The 15,647-nt window shown below is 33.5% G+C and overlaps 1 protein-coding gene across 1 annotated transcript in view; it reads right to left on the bottom strand.

Moving 5' to 3' along the window:
- WDR72 (WD repeat domain 72) overlaps positions 1-15,647 on the bottom strand; it is a gene marked incomplete at its 5' end in the record, with an annotated part of 120,239 nt that overhangs the window by 54,050 nt on the left and 50,542 nt on the right. The window contains 3 exons of the mRNA XM_082769143.1: positions 3,678-3,760; positions 5,985-6,076; positions 10,904-11,724. Coding sequence (XP_082625269.1) covers positions 3,678-3,760; positions 5,985-6,076; positions 10,904-11,724 — 996 coding nt within the window. The remainder of the gene's footprint in view (positions 1-3,677; positions 3,761-5,984; positions 6,077-10,903; positions 11,725-15,647) is intronic.

A 15,647-nucleotide genomic window follows, 5' to 3' on the forward strand; every position in this document is an offset into this window, starting at 1 on the left:
GTTTTGTCCTCCTGGTGTTTTCCCCATCAGTTTATATACCTCATCTAACATTATCTCCAAGCTCAAAAATCCCCAGAAACTTTGCCCATTTTTAGCACAAAACACATTTACATGAGTACTTTTCATTTTCTTTGACATTTTCCAGTCTGTCTTCAGGATTCTTCTGACTTACATGTAAAACTGCTATCTTGTTGGCTAACACATATTTTTGTTTGTTTTTGTTTTCCTTTTTCCTCATAATTGTGAAAATTTCTGAAAAAATCATCTACTTTTGAGCTGAGATTGTGAAATATGATAGAAATTATACTTCTTTTAAGGGTATACCTGACAAGGTATAAATACTCTATGTCCAACTACAAATAGAGATATTCAGTGGTGAAAGGTAATTGCTTGACCATCAGGACATGCAGCACCAATATCTGAGAACAATTCAAACATAAGTGAACAAGAGCAGAAGCAAGCAGTATTGTTACATAAATACTAAGTTATATTGACTTTCATTTCTTCTCCTAATCAATTATTTCCAAGCATAACGATTCTTATAATGACTGGGTCTGATGAGAGAAGGCATCACCCCTGGTTATTGCTCAGACCATAGCCTTTATGGTGTTAAGCCTTCTGGAATCTGACTCCCAGGAATCTGTATAACACAGGCACATCAGGGAGCAAAAAAAAAATACAGATCAAAGCATCAGACTTGTAGCATCCAGCTTGCTTTCCTTTAATATAAAGAAATTGATAGCCAACCCAACTACAAGAACATATAGTCATATGGAGCAGGGGGAGTATAAATTAAATTAATTATCAGTGGCATGGCTATGGAGAGGATCCACTATCAGGGGAATTGTTTAGACCCTAATAATGAGGTAAGTTGTCTTCAGGTAGAGTCAAACACAGTAAAAACAAATGCTTCCATAGTTTTTAAGGGAAATTACTGTAAACATGAGTAGCATAAGTAAAAAGGTACTTGCTCATCTGTGCTACTGTTAGCAATGGCCTTAACAGGAAGTGGTCTATGGCTTGAAAGTAAAATTCTCTGTAATATGCCTCAGATTTATCCCATCTTATTTTAGGTATTAACTGAAAGGAAGTAATTGATGTGACAATAATATAGGTGTACTGCAGAAATCCACAGAAAGATGAAGATGTACAGAGATGATTCATTCCTCCAAAAATATGAACAGTCCCTCCACAGTTTCTATCTTTTCCCAGTGGTGAAAGAGGAGGCTAAAGCAACCACAGTCCTCATGCAAATGTTTATGTCAGAGGTCTAAATATGGCGTCAGCAGTTTTCCTAAGGGAAGACTGTGCGGAGTAGCTAACTAATTATCGACGATACAGGTTTTCTTGTAGAGAAAAGGAATACAGTAAGATCAGGAAGATAGAGGAGGACTTCCAAACCAGAACCTAAATGTTATACACTGAAGCTATATAAACTGTTTTTCTGATGGTGGTCCTGAATTAATACAGTTCTAACATGGTCTTACTACTTGGGACAGTTTCAAGATTAGAACTGACCTATGTCCAGGTAGCTCAGAACTAAAACAGATGCATGACTCCCTACTGATTGCAAAGACATTAGTAGTTAATGGGACAAAGCTCAGACATTTCGATATGGATGTGTCACACTACAGATTCCGCTTGCTGTCATACATAAAACAGAGACAAACTGCTGAATCCCCATAAACTGATTGGTGCCAAACAAGTCTGATAGACTGCTTGCATATTGCCATGTAATAAAATCCTTGACCATATATACAAAGGTTGGAGACAGCATTTTTTTTAGTGGAACTACTGACCTATAAAAGATTCATGCAAAACTTACTGTTTTGATCCTGATTTCCTTTACCGAGATTAGCACTGAAAATGGCTAAAGGCTATTTTTTTCCATAGCAAAGGCTATGGAAACATGGTCGTTTACTATGTCTTACAAAATGTTCAGCTCGTGGAATACGGCACATTGTAGGAAGAAGCTTACTTGGTCTATAAACATTTTTATGAAGTGATAAAGGACTTCAATCTTCAGGGAAGTCAACCTAACAAGAAGTAGCTTCACTCAATGAGATTGGAAAATATCTTAGAACAGAAGAGAAGGAAGCAAATTATTTCATATTGTATTATTCTTGAAATGACTGAATAAAGGAATAGGAAGGACACATTTCAATCTCTATTATTTGAATAATAAGGAGCTAGGAAGAGCAAAGGAATATTTATCAAAGAAATCTTCCTAGTGGAAAAAAGGATGCTTATATCTCCCAGAATCAACATCAAAACACTTCAGTTGCATTACAGTTTGATGTGTTTTTTTAAATTTTTTTTTATTTTTATTTTGCACTCTTTCAGCCACAAAGGTTTCGTAAAGCTGAAATAATGTAAGAGTACAGTAAATAAAATTAAAATACAACTAAACGTCTATTATAGAGGAACAGTTTATTTTAAGTATAGTGTAAGAACAGTCATTATTTCATCATGTTAAATGTTTCTGGGCAAGCAATTATTTCTATATATGTGTATCTCTGGAAAGGCCAAAACACTTCAGTAATTTCTGGGTGAGGTGGGAGTGTGGCAAAAAGCAGCAGTATTTCACCCAAAAGAACAGGAAAATGAATGAAGATGACCTTTTCTTTAAAATCAACCGGTGAAATAAATCCTGTAAAAATATTTTAAAAATATGTGCATTTTTAAAGTTTAAAACAAAAAGACCTCCCTTGGCCCTTAAACTTCAATAAGTCAGTTAGTCAGTAAAGTCATGATCAATCATTTGCTGCAAGTTCTTTCAGTTTCCTTGTTTGCACAGAATCTGTTGTAGTACTGTAAGGAGATGAGGAATCAATAAATGGCAAATCCTTTGGGTCATGTCTGAGAGTCAGTATCCTCCATAAAAGACGTTAAAAAAAAAAGAAAAAACTTTTAAAAAGTAGAATAACTAGCGATGCTGGGAGAGAACATACATGACTGTTTAATCAGTCTGTTCAGGATTTACAGTTTGGCCATGAATCTGTGTTTGTATAAAGAAATCAGTAAGAGAGCCATCCTACTATCAATAAAACTATCATTTTATATAAATGTGGGTGGCTGAATACCCACCCCTATTGCCAAAGTCACAAATGGCTTTGAATGTTATGGCATTTACAGCAGTTTGGCTGCAAACAGGAAAAAAAATGCACTACAAAGCTGGTTAAAGATCATTGCAAACCTGAGTCTTAATAACATTAGAATTTGTGTAGGATTGATAGGATGGTATTTGCAGTACTTCACAATTTCAGTGTCTTAAGATCTTTTCAGATGAAAGTTATGAGGTAGCTTATTCCACACACTAATCTCCTTTGGTAGATAAGGCCATTATCATTGCATAAACTTATCAATCACTAAATTCAATAGAAAATATAAAAACATGCTGCAAATTCTAGAAAACATCACGAAGCATACTTGGTGATTATTCATTCAGACTTTAGGACAATTACCTTCTCATATTTGAGCATGCGCATTAAGGCTTTATAAATAGCATACCCCATATCAAAGTAATCTGACTTTTAAAGATATGAATGGCATGATTTATATATAATATTTTCCTTAAATTGGTAACTATGGTATCACATGACAGATTCCAAGTACTAAACTACAGTCAATGTCACTTAAAGATTAGATTGTTGCTATTAACACAGCCTATTACCTACCTTTATAGATTGGTCACTCCAACAGCAAATGAGTTTCAGCAGTGAAACTCTCCTAAAGTCAGGGGAATGGTGTTTACTTGTTTCTGAAAAACACATACAGAACTTATGAACTGACAGTACACATATAAATACAGAAATACAAAGATGTTAAACACTTTTAACTCCAACATCTGAAAAAGAATAATTTCTCAGAACGTTTCAATCTAATGACATAAGCACAAGGCACCCATATCACATTGTCATCTGAACTACTTACAGTTATCCAAAATCAGATTAGTCCTTTTTTTTTTTTACAGTTGTCTGCTTATTTGCAAAGACCAAAAAAAATACTGAAAGTATTCTGATCATACAATGCAGTCGTCCACTGAGATGATCGAGTCCTGCCATGAAGACTGGAGCTTGAAAGAATTGCATGGGTATACGTATACTGTAAAGTCAATTGTATTCACTAGTGTAGTCTGAAGAGGATCGTATGCTATTCAGTAAATGGTTTTGTGAAATAGTTATGTTTGTCAGTATCTAATTAAATATTTAAACATATGTATATACATGCAGGTATGATCAAAAAGAAAAGTGAAAAAGAAAGGAAAATAAAATGAGAGCATGTGATATTATTTTATGGTTAGATGGGATAAGGGCAAGCACTACATTCTTTACCTCTGGTAGCTGACGTAACGTACCATATTATACAAAATGTAAAGGCTAATACAAAAATATAAAAAGCATTGACAAAATAAGGCAAAACTGATCATATGAAGGTAAACTTCTTTCATTCTCACATTTTAATTTGAATTTTGAAATTTGTTCATACATCAGGATGATGAATTTTTGATGAATTTTTATTTTTTTTTCTTTTTCTGACACAGCAAAACTTGCAAAATTGCCAAGTTGAAGGTTGATTGATTTTTTGTTTGTTTTGTTGGCCAGCAGATATGGTAAAAACATTTTATAAGTATAGGTAATTAGTGCCAAATTTTCAAATGCTATATCCTCTGATTAATGATTTGGCATTGGGACCAGATTATGAATTTTTTACTCAATTAACATTCTACCTTTGAAACAGAATTTGCTTCATTTCAATGATTTCAACTGAATACAAATTTAAGTATGGCCTGACTTCATTGCAATAAAAGATAGTGTTATTTTTCTCTCGTGTTCTGTCTGTCAATCCAAGTCTCTGTCACTGTAAAGATTATTTCAAACACAATGCTCTCTCCCTTCCCCCCCCCCCCCCAAACAAAGCAATATTTATTTGAATTGGCAGCTTCTATTGTTCTTACTAACCTAGATAAGAGCTAACCTGAAGCTTCTCCATTCTAAACATAAATGGTCATTTAGCAAGCATCTCCCATAATCAAAAAGAGAACAGCAAATATGGTACCTTATCCAACCTTATTGTCTGTTCTCATGCAAATATATTTCAGTTTAATGTCCATATATATGCAAAATGCTCCTGTTCTAATTTGGCTTTATTCCCATCTCTTTTTACAAGTGTAAATATATACAGAAACTCCCAAAAGGTCAGCAGAATTAAGATTTAACATTGCCCAGTGTGTCCTTGATGCTAAAGTGGTCATTCCTAAAATGTCTGTGTGATGCACAAGCTGATTTTAGATGGGGATTTTAAGGTTTATTTAAATAGCAGGGAAAAAAGTTTTAACTTGAAAAAGTTCATTTTATCTGTCTAGACAGGACTTAACTCATAACAGGAACACTATAATTTGTTAAGGTAATGTATAATGTCAAATATCCATATTCTTTCCTCTACTCTTTGGTTCATTACATGCTATAAAAACAAGTTTAAAGTCACTTGCAAGCCAAGACTGGTGAACGATTGCCTATGGGACATTAACATGAAGAGATTCTGCACTAAGCCAAAAGTCTAAGTTTGGCATTACCGAACAGTCAACACAACTCTTGTATTGCTAAGGCAACAGTTTGCTTGAAGGGTTGTATGTATTGTAGGGTGGGCATGTAACGATGTTGAGGGAGATGGGGGAGGGGGAAGACAACAGCGTTTATATTATTACGTTTCTATTTTTCAGATTGCTAGAAGATATCTTTAGAAACTCAGCCAAATGTTCTGCCATCACACAACGCATATCTTTGTATTATTTAATGTGCTTTTGCATGTAAAAGTGATATTCACATTAAAAAACATATTAAACCAGTCAATCCAGACCTCCTCAAAGTTAAAGAATATAAATAGTTTTTTCATTATTGAAATTAAATGATATATTTTAGTAATTAAATGCATGCAAAACACAACACCAAAAAAAGCTAATATTGTCATTCTTCAACACTTACTGCTTGATAACTCTCCATAAAAACTGGAAAACGAAGACATGGCCGCTTCCATATTTCTCCATTTGTCACGTACAGATTCTGATCGATGTGAACTAAAATAATATGGAAGTGTTAAATAAAACCTGAACATATTTACAAAAACCTTATGTCTGTTTTAAGATAGATATTCACAATCACTGTAGCTATTACTATCAGTCAACCACAAATTAGTTTATCCTCAGATGACTTGCACACTTTTGCCCTCAACTTGCTATTGAAACAGTCACATGTACACAAGTCTGAGTATCGTCCATATGCAGAAATTTCATGTTTAGCCAAAACTTCTTCCAGTTAACTCTTACATTATTTTATACAAGCAAAGTCATGTGAAAAGAATTTCATCAAAATACTATTTTCACCAAGTACCTGAGCTTTTTTTCTATTACATAGGATAAAAGTCCAAGAGTGACAGCTTTAATTTTTACAGGTTTTCACCTTTTCACAGTTCTAAATATTCACTTGGAATATAGTTGTAATACTTGGGATTTTGATAAAGAGCTACAATTTAGGGGACATGTTTGTATACCTATTAGTATCTAGGAGAACCCTTCAGTACTTGTCTCTGACTAATTCAGGAACCATAACCCTTGAAGACAAAGAATATGGGTGGAAAGGAAGTAGAAAACCCCCTAAACCCTTGTGCTATTTTAAACTATTTCTTTCAAATGCTTTGCTATAGTGACCCTGAATTTGTGTGTCATTTAAAAATAATATATTTCACCTTTCAAATTCACTACAACCAACAATAAGTCATAATATTTTGAAAGCTTTACAATACTAAGCAATTCTCAAAATTGAGAGCTTGAGCACTTTGAGGTACAGACACAAAACTCAAAATGCAGCAGAACAAAAGTTATTTGAAGATCTGTTAGCTTTTTCCTGTTTCTGTTCCACTTTTATAACCTGACATTTTACTACAATTTCCTCTATTATCACAGCATTGGTCAAGTTGAAAAAAAAAAAAAAGCAGATTCAAAAATATTTTTATGAATAATAGCTAATAGACTCAGTCCCAAGTCAAGTTTTTCCAAAGTCATTTTTTTCATACTTCATTCTTTTTTTTTTTTTTTTTTTTTTTTTTTTTGTGTGTGTGTGTATCAGGTAGCTAACAGTTCACATACAAACTATATCCTGAAACTTATTGATCCAAATCATTACCTGAAAATGTATGAGTTTGTCAACCAAGTGTTTTTCACTGGGGAGTGATGAGCTGCTAAAGACATGGTTTATGCAGAAACATACATGTATATATGCTGACAAGGACATGTATCTGCTCAAAATGAGAATACCAGACTCATCCAAGAATACCCAAAAGTGTATGTACTGACTGAATTCATTTTCCAGTTCTCATTCTTCATATTAAAAATGTATTTTATTTAACAACAACAAAAAATCCTTTCACTCTCCTGTAATAGCAAAATTATCAGATATGCCAAAGAACAGGGATTTAAACTTTATTATTTCTTTCCCCAGATAAGGGCCATAGCTAACAATAAAATAATTCTCCCTACAGTCCAATGAATATGTTATTGCAAGAATATGTTATAAGCAAAGAAGTGGTCTACCATAAAAAGAAGAAAGCTGTAATCCCCGAATTATCAAACCAGTAGCTAGACACCAGTCTACATTGACAGAAATAAACATGCAATCTATTCTCTTTCATGAAATTAGGCAGGAATTTCCATTTCAGCTGCATACATATTAAGCAAGAATCTTGGTCACTGGATAATCTATTCAAGTGTTTAAGTTTAAAAGATTCTATTTTCTTGTTTGCACTAGTGTGCTAATAGAAAGTAAACTTTCACAGGAAGGAAAGAGTTGTAACTCTCAAAAGGAGATTACTGAAAAAGTAAAAGGATCCTACTAAAATGAGATTAAAATGTGTTGGTTTTTTTTTTTTTTTTTTTTTTTTTCTTTTGTTTTGTATTAGTAACTGAATTAGTAAAAATTGTTTGTACCTCAGTAATAATTAGTAGACCAGCACTCTTACAAGCTATAAAAGCAGTCTTACTAATTCCTTCAGCAAATGCTGCAGCAAATTGGAATTCAATATATGCTTTTTCCCTTGGGCATGCAGTAGTTTCAGCTAAATCAACTGCTCAAGCAGGTGTGCCTACATGCTGTACTTTTAGAAATCAGACTATATAAAACTGTATTTGCTCAGCTTCTTTCAAACTTTTAATTAGGCAAAAGTGCATTATTTTAACAGCTTGCCAAAACAAAACTCATTCCAACCCCCAAAACAAAGTGAATAATGTATAAAGAATAAGGACAAGTCATATAGGAAGATGAAAAAAAAAATTAACATAGGTTGTGATAATTTTTTCAAACCTAAATTATTTGTGAGAAGAATAAGTGAAGCAAATACTAAATAACAAAAACATGGTAAATAAATGGTCATGTTCACACTAGGCATACTACTAGGCATAAAAAAAAAGGAAACTTCACGGGAAAAGGGCTTTCTAGGTGGAAAGAGATACATTTACATACACATTACTGATTTTAAGGTTATACAGAATTTATAGATACATTTAGATAGTAAATTCAGATAGCAGAACTGTGCCTTTAATACTCAGACACAACGATAACATTATTGCATTAAAGTAGATAGTGTCTTTTTTTTTTTTTTTTTCCTAAGCCTACCAACTTTGGAATCATTAAAACAAACAACAAACTAATTTTTGAAGAATTAAATTCATTTCCTTGACTCTAATATGCTTCTTCTACAAAGACAGATTATTTTTTCTTTAAATAACCTCTTGTGTGTGTGTGTATGAGACAGAAAAACAATCTTGTCTTTACTCACACAACTTTGATTTGCTGTCAAAGGGATGATTCTTTACTGTAGTGGGGCATCATTTGCACATTACAGCCGTTAGGAAAATGTACAAAGTTCTTTACATACTTCATCTGTTATCTTTGTTTATTAGGGAAAAAAGGGAATTATTACTCACACGTCTAACATTCCAAAACAGTTCTTGGAATGTAGCAGGGAGAATAAGGTCTGAACAGAAAGCCATTATGAGAAAAAAAAATTGTCACCAAAGGTATAGAGGGAAAAGGCCCAGGTTACTCTAAAATCTCTAAGGTCTCCGTTAATTCAGCAGATACAGTCTAGTACTGATCAAATTCCCTATTAAAGAACACTATCTTTCAACAAGTAAAATCAGGAAAAAAAAAAAAAAAGACTTGTGTTATCTCTATCTGGACTCATAGTACATGGTATTGCTGTGTAGGAACTCAGGGGAGCTTAACAGCAACCAACCAATCAACCTCCCCCCCCCCCCAAAAAAAAAAAAAAAGAATTAAATGGATACAACTCAAGAGCTCTTATTCAGATGACTCCATAAGGAGGTAACAGCCCATATGAGAGCATCACAAATGGCACCAAACTGAAACTTAGTCACAAGACAGCTGTAAATAAGAATACTATTCAGCTCTTAAAAAAAAGACACAATCCATACCAAACCATGTCAAAATCCTAACTAAAGCATTTCACAGTCATTGAATATAAACTAATGTTTTTTTAAACTGAAATTTATGGCAATTTTTTGTATTTTGTACAATAAGAATATCACTTATTTCTACAGGTGACACTTGCTTTTATGGCTTTACCTTCCCTAGAGAAAGTTTAAAATTGTACAATAGTGTTTTCACAAAATAAACTATGTATTTTTTCTATTCAACTTCAATAATTTTATGGGTGAGATTCTCCAAAGCTAGAATTTGTCAGGAAAAATATATTATTTTAGTATGTTCCTAACTGAATACATTGTCTCTACCAACAGAGTACTGTAAGACACAATGTAGGCATAACATTTTCTTGCATAAAAAAGATTTCATGTTCAAGCTGGAATCTTGGAAGTGTCCTTTAATATAAGAACTTGTGTTGAATATGTACCAGTAGACAATGCAATAAGCAGGAAAAGTAACTGAGAAATGCATGTTTGTCCTGCAGGATATTGTATATATATTCAGGATGTATATATATACAGGATGTATATATATTCAGGATGAGGTATCCTGAATATCCAGAGCCTTGTGGAAGATGCACAGTTCTTTGCTGCACCAGGATCAGTATTTTTTGTTCCCCTCCTTACCTCTAGGTCATAGTGTCAACACTGAATTTCATTGTCCCTAAAATACTAAATATGGACCAACATTGGTTTGCTGAATGAAAACAGTCTGGACAATATCCATTGGCTGACTAGTGAGCCTTATTTGGATGGGTCATTATTATTTAATGAGCATACTATTTCTCAAAATGTGGAAAAAGTGTTTAGTTGATAAATTTGTTTTAAGTAACAAATGTTATTTGGGATGGTTCTTATAACATAAGGGCTGATAAAGTATTCATTCCTTCTAGCTGCCATTATTACTCTGTGTGTGTTACTTTAGATAACATAACAAGTAGAGATTGTTGCCTCTCATGTTTTATTTATCTGTGGAGGTAGGGGTTTCGTGGTAAAGGAAGTATATTGCTTATAGGGAATGGAAGTTAAAACAGCACAAATGCGTTAATACGTCTCCAAATGTGCTTGAAGAGACCTCATTATTCTCCTTACTTTAAGTAGTGAGGAAAATAGTTCTCTGGAAAGATAGGGTGTGAAGTTGGATAATTCAAATTTTTGTTCAGTTGAAAAGTTTCTTACGTCATTTTATTCATCAGCTGTAAAGATACTTAACTTTTACCTGTTCTTTCATTGAAAAGACATCCTATAAAAAAAATCTCTACAGGAAGAATGCAAATTACACTGAATACGTCCATATTTAAGAACAAAATCAGTCATGTCATTCTCTCCTCCTCCCCTCCCTTTTCTTTCAAAGTATTTTGGAAAAAAAAAAAAAAAAAAAAAACAACCAAAAGAAAGGGTTCTTACCTTTCAATTTCACTTGTATCTGCTGAAGGCATGTTAATTATCCTGTTTATTAAAGCTATTCTGTTAAATAAGAAAAGAACTGTTTCCGATCCCTTTGCTCCATAAGCATTATTCACTGGTTCTTCCTTTGTTTCATTTTGTCCTTCAGTTGCAGCAAGGTACTTGTTTGATAAATCAAACACTCTCTTTGAAAACAAGTTACTCAATGTGTGTTCTTCTAGCACACCACAATCAGTACACTTCCATCCCGGCAACATCAGTGATATGTGACTTTCATTTGACAGAAGTCCAAAAGAAACTGGACACTGGAGCCGTAATATATCTAGGTGTCTTACACAAAGATTGTCTATTTCTTCATCTACACCCCAGGGTAAGAGACATGACAAAAGCAGTTTAGCTGTATCTGTGGCGATGTCCACATCAATGTTTCCTGATGACTGCATTCTAATCTTTCTCGAACTCTTCATTTTTTTCTGTCTTTTTATGCCACCACTTTCTTCCAAAGATCTAACTGCATTAGTATCCCCACTGACTTGGTTTGCACAAACAGCATCTACTTGCCCATCAACTGTTGATATGGAACCAGCAGTTTTATTTCTTCTTAATGTCAGTGCCCTTTTCTCAGTAGTACTTTTGGCTCTTTCTATAGTGTCAAGGTTGTGGAATGAATTTGATGACTTTAATCCACAGAGTTGAGATGACAGCAGAAGTTCCACAAGTTTTTCCAGATCAAATAAGAGAATATGAAAGTTTGCACTGTTCCATTTTGTCTTAACTGGTAAAACAGTAAAGGGCTGTCGAATGAGGCTGTTATCCATTATCTGAAAGAAAAATAATAAACGTCCAAAGACAAATCCATAATATTTTGTAATTTTATAGAGTTGCATAGAGTTGCATATAGAATAGGCTAAATCCATTAACTCCATTAAGTCTAACTTAATCATATTTATTCACTTCTTACTTAGGAAAAAGATTTTCCTTCTACATCATTTCATATATGCAAAGGGACATGTACTTAAATACTGCAACCCCAATTCCCCAACATCTTTTAAAATAAAAATATTCTAATAAATTTTCATTGTAGAGAAGAAACTTTTTTTTTTTTTTTTTTTTTTTTTTTTTTTTTTTTTTTGGTCTGAGACACATTTCAGATGAGTTTCCAGGAAAACAACTACTTTCTTTCATAGGAATCATTGTGCCTCACTACCAAGGTGCACTCTTCTGAAGTTACTGGAAGGACCATCAAATGTTAAAGTCAAATTATGAGATGGTGACATCTGATATCAGAAACCTGCTCTATCTATTGAAGAAGCATCTTTTACCTTCAGGGAAAAAACAGACATGAGTATAAATTCCATTTTGATTCTTTTGCCCGTTTCTTTAAGCAGTTACGGCTTGTATGCTTTTATTGTCCTGCACAAGCCTATACTCTCAGCACTGTGTTCATTCCAGTTATTTCATGTCTACAAGCAAGCATGTACAAGCAGAAAGATAGAGAAGCAAATTTTCAGCCCAGTGATGCTTCTGCAAAGAGCCATCATAGCACCATGCTCCTTATCACAGGTGATGCAGGATTTTCTGGATCTTTGTTTTGTGATAGTCAGAAATATTATGCTAATGCAAATGAAGAACTGTTTCTGCTGAGCATGTGAGCTGAATCTTAAAAGACACTATCAACAAATATTAGTAAAAATGAGGTGACAGCTGGATTTAATTTGAATGATTAATGATTGTTGATTAACTCATCTTTCTCAAGAGTAGTTTTACCTAACTGCTTTTGCATTGCTAACAAGTTTTATAAGATTAACTATTCATAAACTGTTAATATTTTAGTTACAAATAACACAAGTGCAATTTTAACCGTGTTTACAAGCAATTTGACTACTTAGTTTTGGATAATAAAAAATTTGCCCTTCTGTTATTTAGGGAATGATGTTACCACCAGGTGAAGATAGACTCTAAATATACAATCTTATTTAAAGATCTCTATGGGAAGGCATAAGTAAGAGATTATAACAGCTTGTTCAGGTTTCCTTTCTATCCCTTTCCTTTAATGTATATATTGTAACATTTATATATTGCTGTTTTTCAGCACTAGGATTATTTTAATCTTTATATTTACTGATACATAGGGAGAATCCAATGGAATGCAAACGGTGGAATTCATAAGCTAGTTTTAACATTAATAGAAAGTATTCTTAGGCTTTGAACTTTCTTCTTTGTTCTATACATTTATATTTGGTTGACTAGCATTTAGAAGCCTTTAGAAAAATCGCCATACAAACAAAAGAAAATACTATGACAATGTCAATCTGTTGAGGCATTTGGTGATGTTACTGGGTGCAAGGCCACAATAAATGTTTATTGGCAATATGAAAGCTTATTGACATTGATCCTAAAAGCATCTACAAAGTTACCTTAGCTCTCTGCCATAGGCATTTAATTCCATTGAAAGAAGGTGGATATCTAAAGCTTCAGACATAAAACACTATTTAGAAATATGGACAAGCTATTCACTGTAACATAAGATGACAGAAAATGGAAGGAAACCCATAAAACTAACTATGAACTGGAGAACAGGGAATAGCATTTGATGATGGTTATTGAAAAGTAGATTAAATTATTTACATTCTGTACTGTCTTTCCTGAAATTCCAGAAGTATTTTACAAAAATAAGTTTTACTATATACAGATAAGTATCAGAACTATCATTTTTAAATGAACATATGAAGAATTTAATAACTTGGCTTCAAGAAGTGGGCTAATAGGAGTTGCAATAACAAAGCATGACCTGTCTCTGAACCACATGGTCCAACTTTGGGGTCTCCCTGTTGCCAACACACAGGTCTCTGTAATAAGATACTTTTTTTTTTTTCTGACAATTTTTGCTTGATGCAATTTCATATATCATGGGATCTTTCAAACCCAAATTAGTTGATCTGATAATACTGTGTATACCCAAATATCAAGCCATTCAAGCCTTAGCATTCTCCCAATGAATTTCAAATTTTCATGTCAAAAAAAAGGATTCATCTAATAATACAAAGGTTTCCTTCAATTCTGCAGGTTAAATGACCAGAGGCGTCTTTTTCTGATTTACCATTGTTAATTTTAAATTTTATTGTAGGCACGGCCTACCTTCTGATTCCACATTGGCATCTCTTTCCTGACCACCAATGTTCATCTACTTTCATTATTTAGCTGAGCAATTAGGAAGATTATTTATTAAAAAAAAAACAAACTTCTGAAAGTTGTTACAGGGAAAAAGCCTTTCTTGGCTTCAATAACTTGATCCACATTTTAAAAGCTGAACTTTGTCCTTTTTGTCATTATCCAGATGTATGAATCTAAAATAACTATAAATGCTAAGGCACACCACCGCACTTTAGTTGTAAGAATTAGCTGAATTTGCTACCACATTTTTTGTGCATCACTAGCAATAAGTTTAAGAACAATTCACTCTGAAGGAGATCTATGCCAGTCAAGAAAGTAAATTTTAGAAAAAGAAAAACATGTTTTTGTAAGGTCTAAAAACTGTCACTAAAAACGTTCTCATTGTCATGATGTACCTAACACTTTTTTTTTTTTTTACGTTGGAAACTGGGAAGTCGGAAGCACTTTATTTTATTGTGTCTTTATACATTATTACCAAATTAATACCACCACCAGCCATTTAAGTTAAAATATTGGCTAGTTCCTAACAAAACTGATAAATTCTCATAAAGCTTTTGAAACCATCACAACTTAATTTAAACAAATTCTGAAGTAAAATAGTGTTTGTTCCCCTCTCCAAACCAAACAAAATCCCTGTTAGATGCTGAAGTTTAGTAAAGAGGTGAGACTTCCCTTGTTCAAAAACACAGCCATGTTGATGACATTCCTGCTAACAATTGGAGTTCAGAGCATTTGCTGCTTGGAGTAATCTGTATTCACTGATAATGCTCCATTTGAAGCCTTCACCTGTGAGCTTTAAAGAAGCTTGGCTACAGACCAAAATTATATCCAGAGACTCATCATCTCTGGTTGAATGACAGCTTTCTATATGTAGAAAAGAAAGGATTCAAAGAAAGGCCATGCTATATGCCATGCATGGCAACTATGACTTCTCTAGGGGCCATCTAGGGAGCTATTAAAGGTATTGGAGCCAGGACAAGACACGAGCCAACTTTGCAGGATTTCTTCTAACATGGAATCCTTTCCTTCCCATAACTTAGAAGACTGCGCTTTTACTTCCCTCTTTACAAATCTTTACAAAACCACATTAGCAGCCCAGAAAACATTTTCCCTTGTTTATGAGTAGTGGGAGGTAGGGGGCTACCCTTACCATAACACTGATCTATGTGTGGGCTATCTTTAACATATTTGAGACATAGACACTACGTAAAATTTTAAAGGGAACTAGAATTCAAGTGTTATTTTATCTAGCTGCCTTCTCATCTCTAAAAGCATTTTTCCACTGGGATACAACTTAATCTAGGAACATTTTTACATTTTTCCATGTAAAATACACACTTCCATTAGCTGGCAAGGATTCCTGTATTTTTTCAGCTCCTCATGTATATGTACTATTTCTGCACTCCAGCTTTCTTTACCAGATGCACTCTCTTGTTGGCTTTGTGCTAAAAATAGTTTTGACAAGAATGGTCTTGACATTTATTTTACATAAAAGAAATAAAGTGGCAAGATCATGTGGTGGACTCTAGAAGGAAAACCAGACTCAAAGTATACTTAGAGAGCACTTTAA

The sequence above is a fragment of the Aythya marila genome (assembly GCF_965140915.1).
Source record: "Aythya marila genome assembly, chromosome: 11".
Lineage (NCBI taxonomy): Eukaryota > Metazoa > Chordata > Aves > Anseriformes > Anatidae > Aythya > Aythya marila.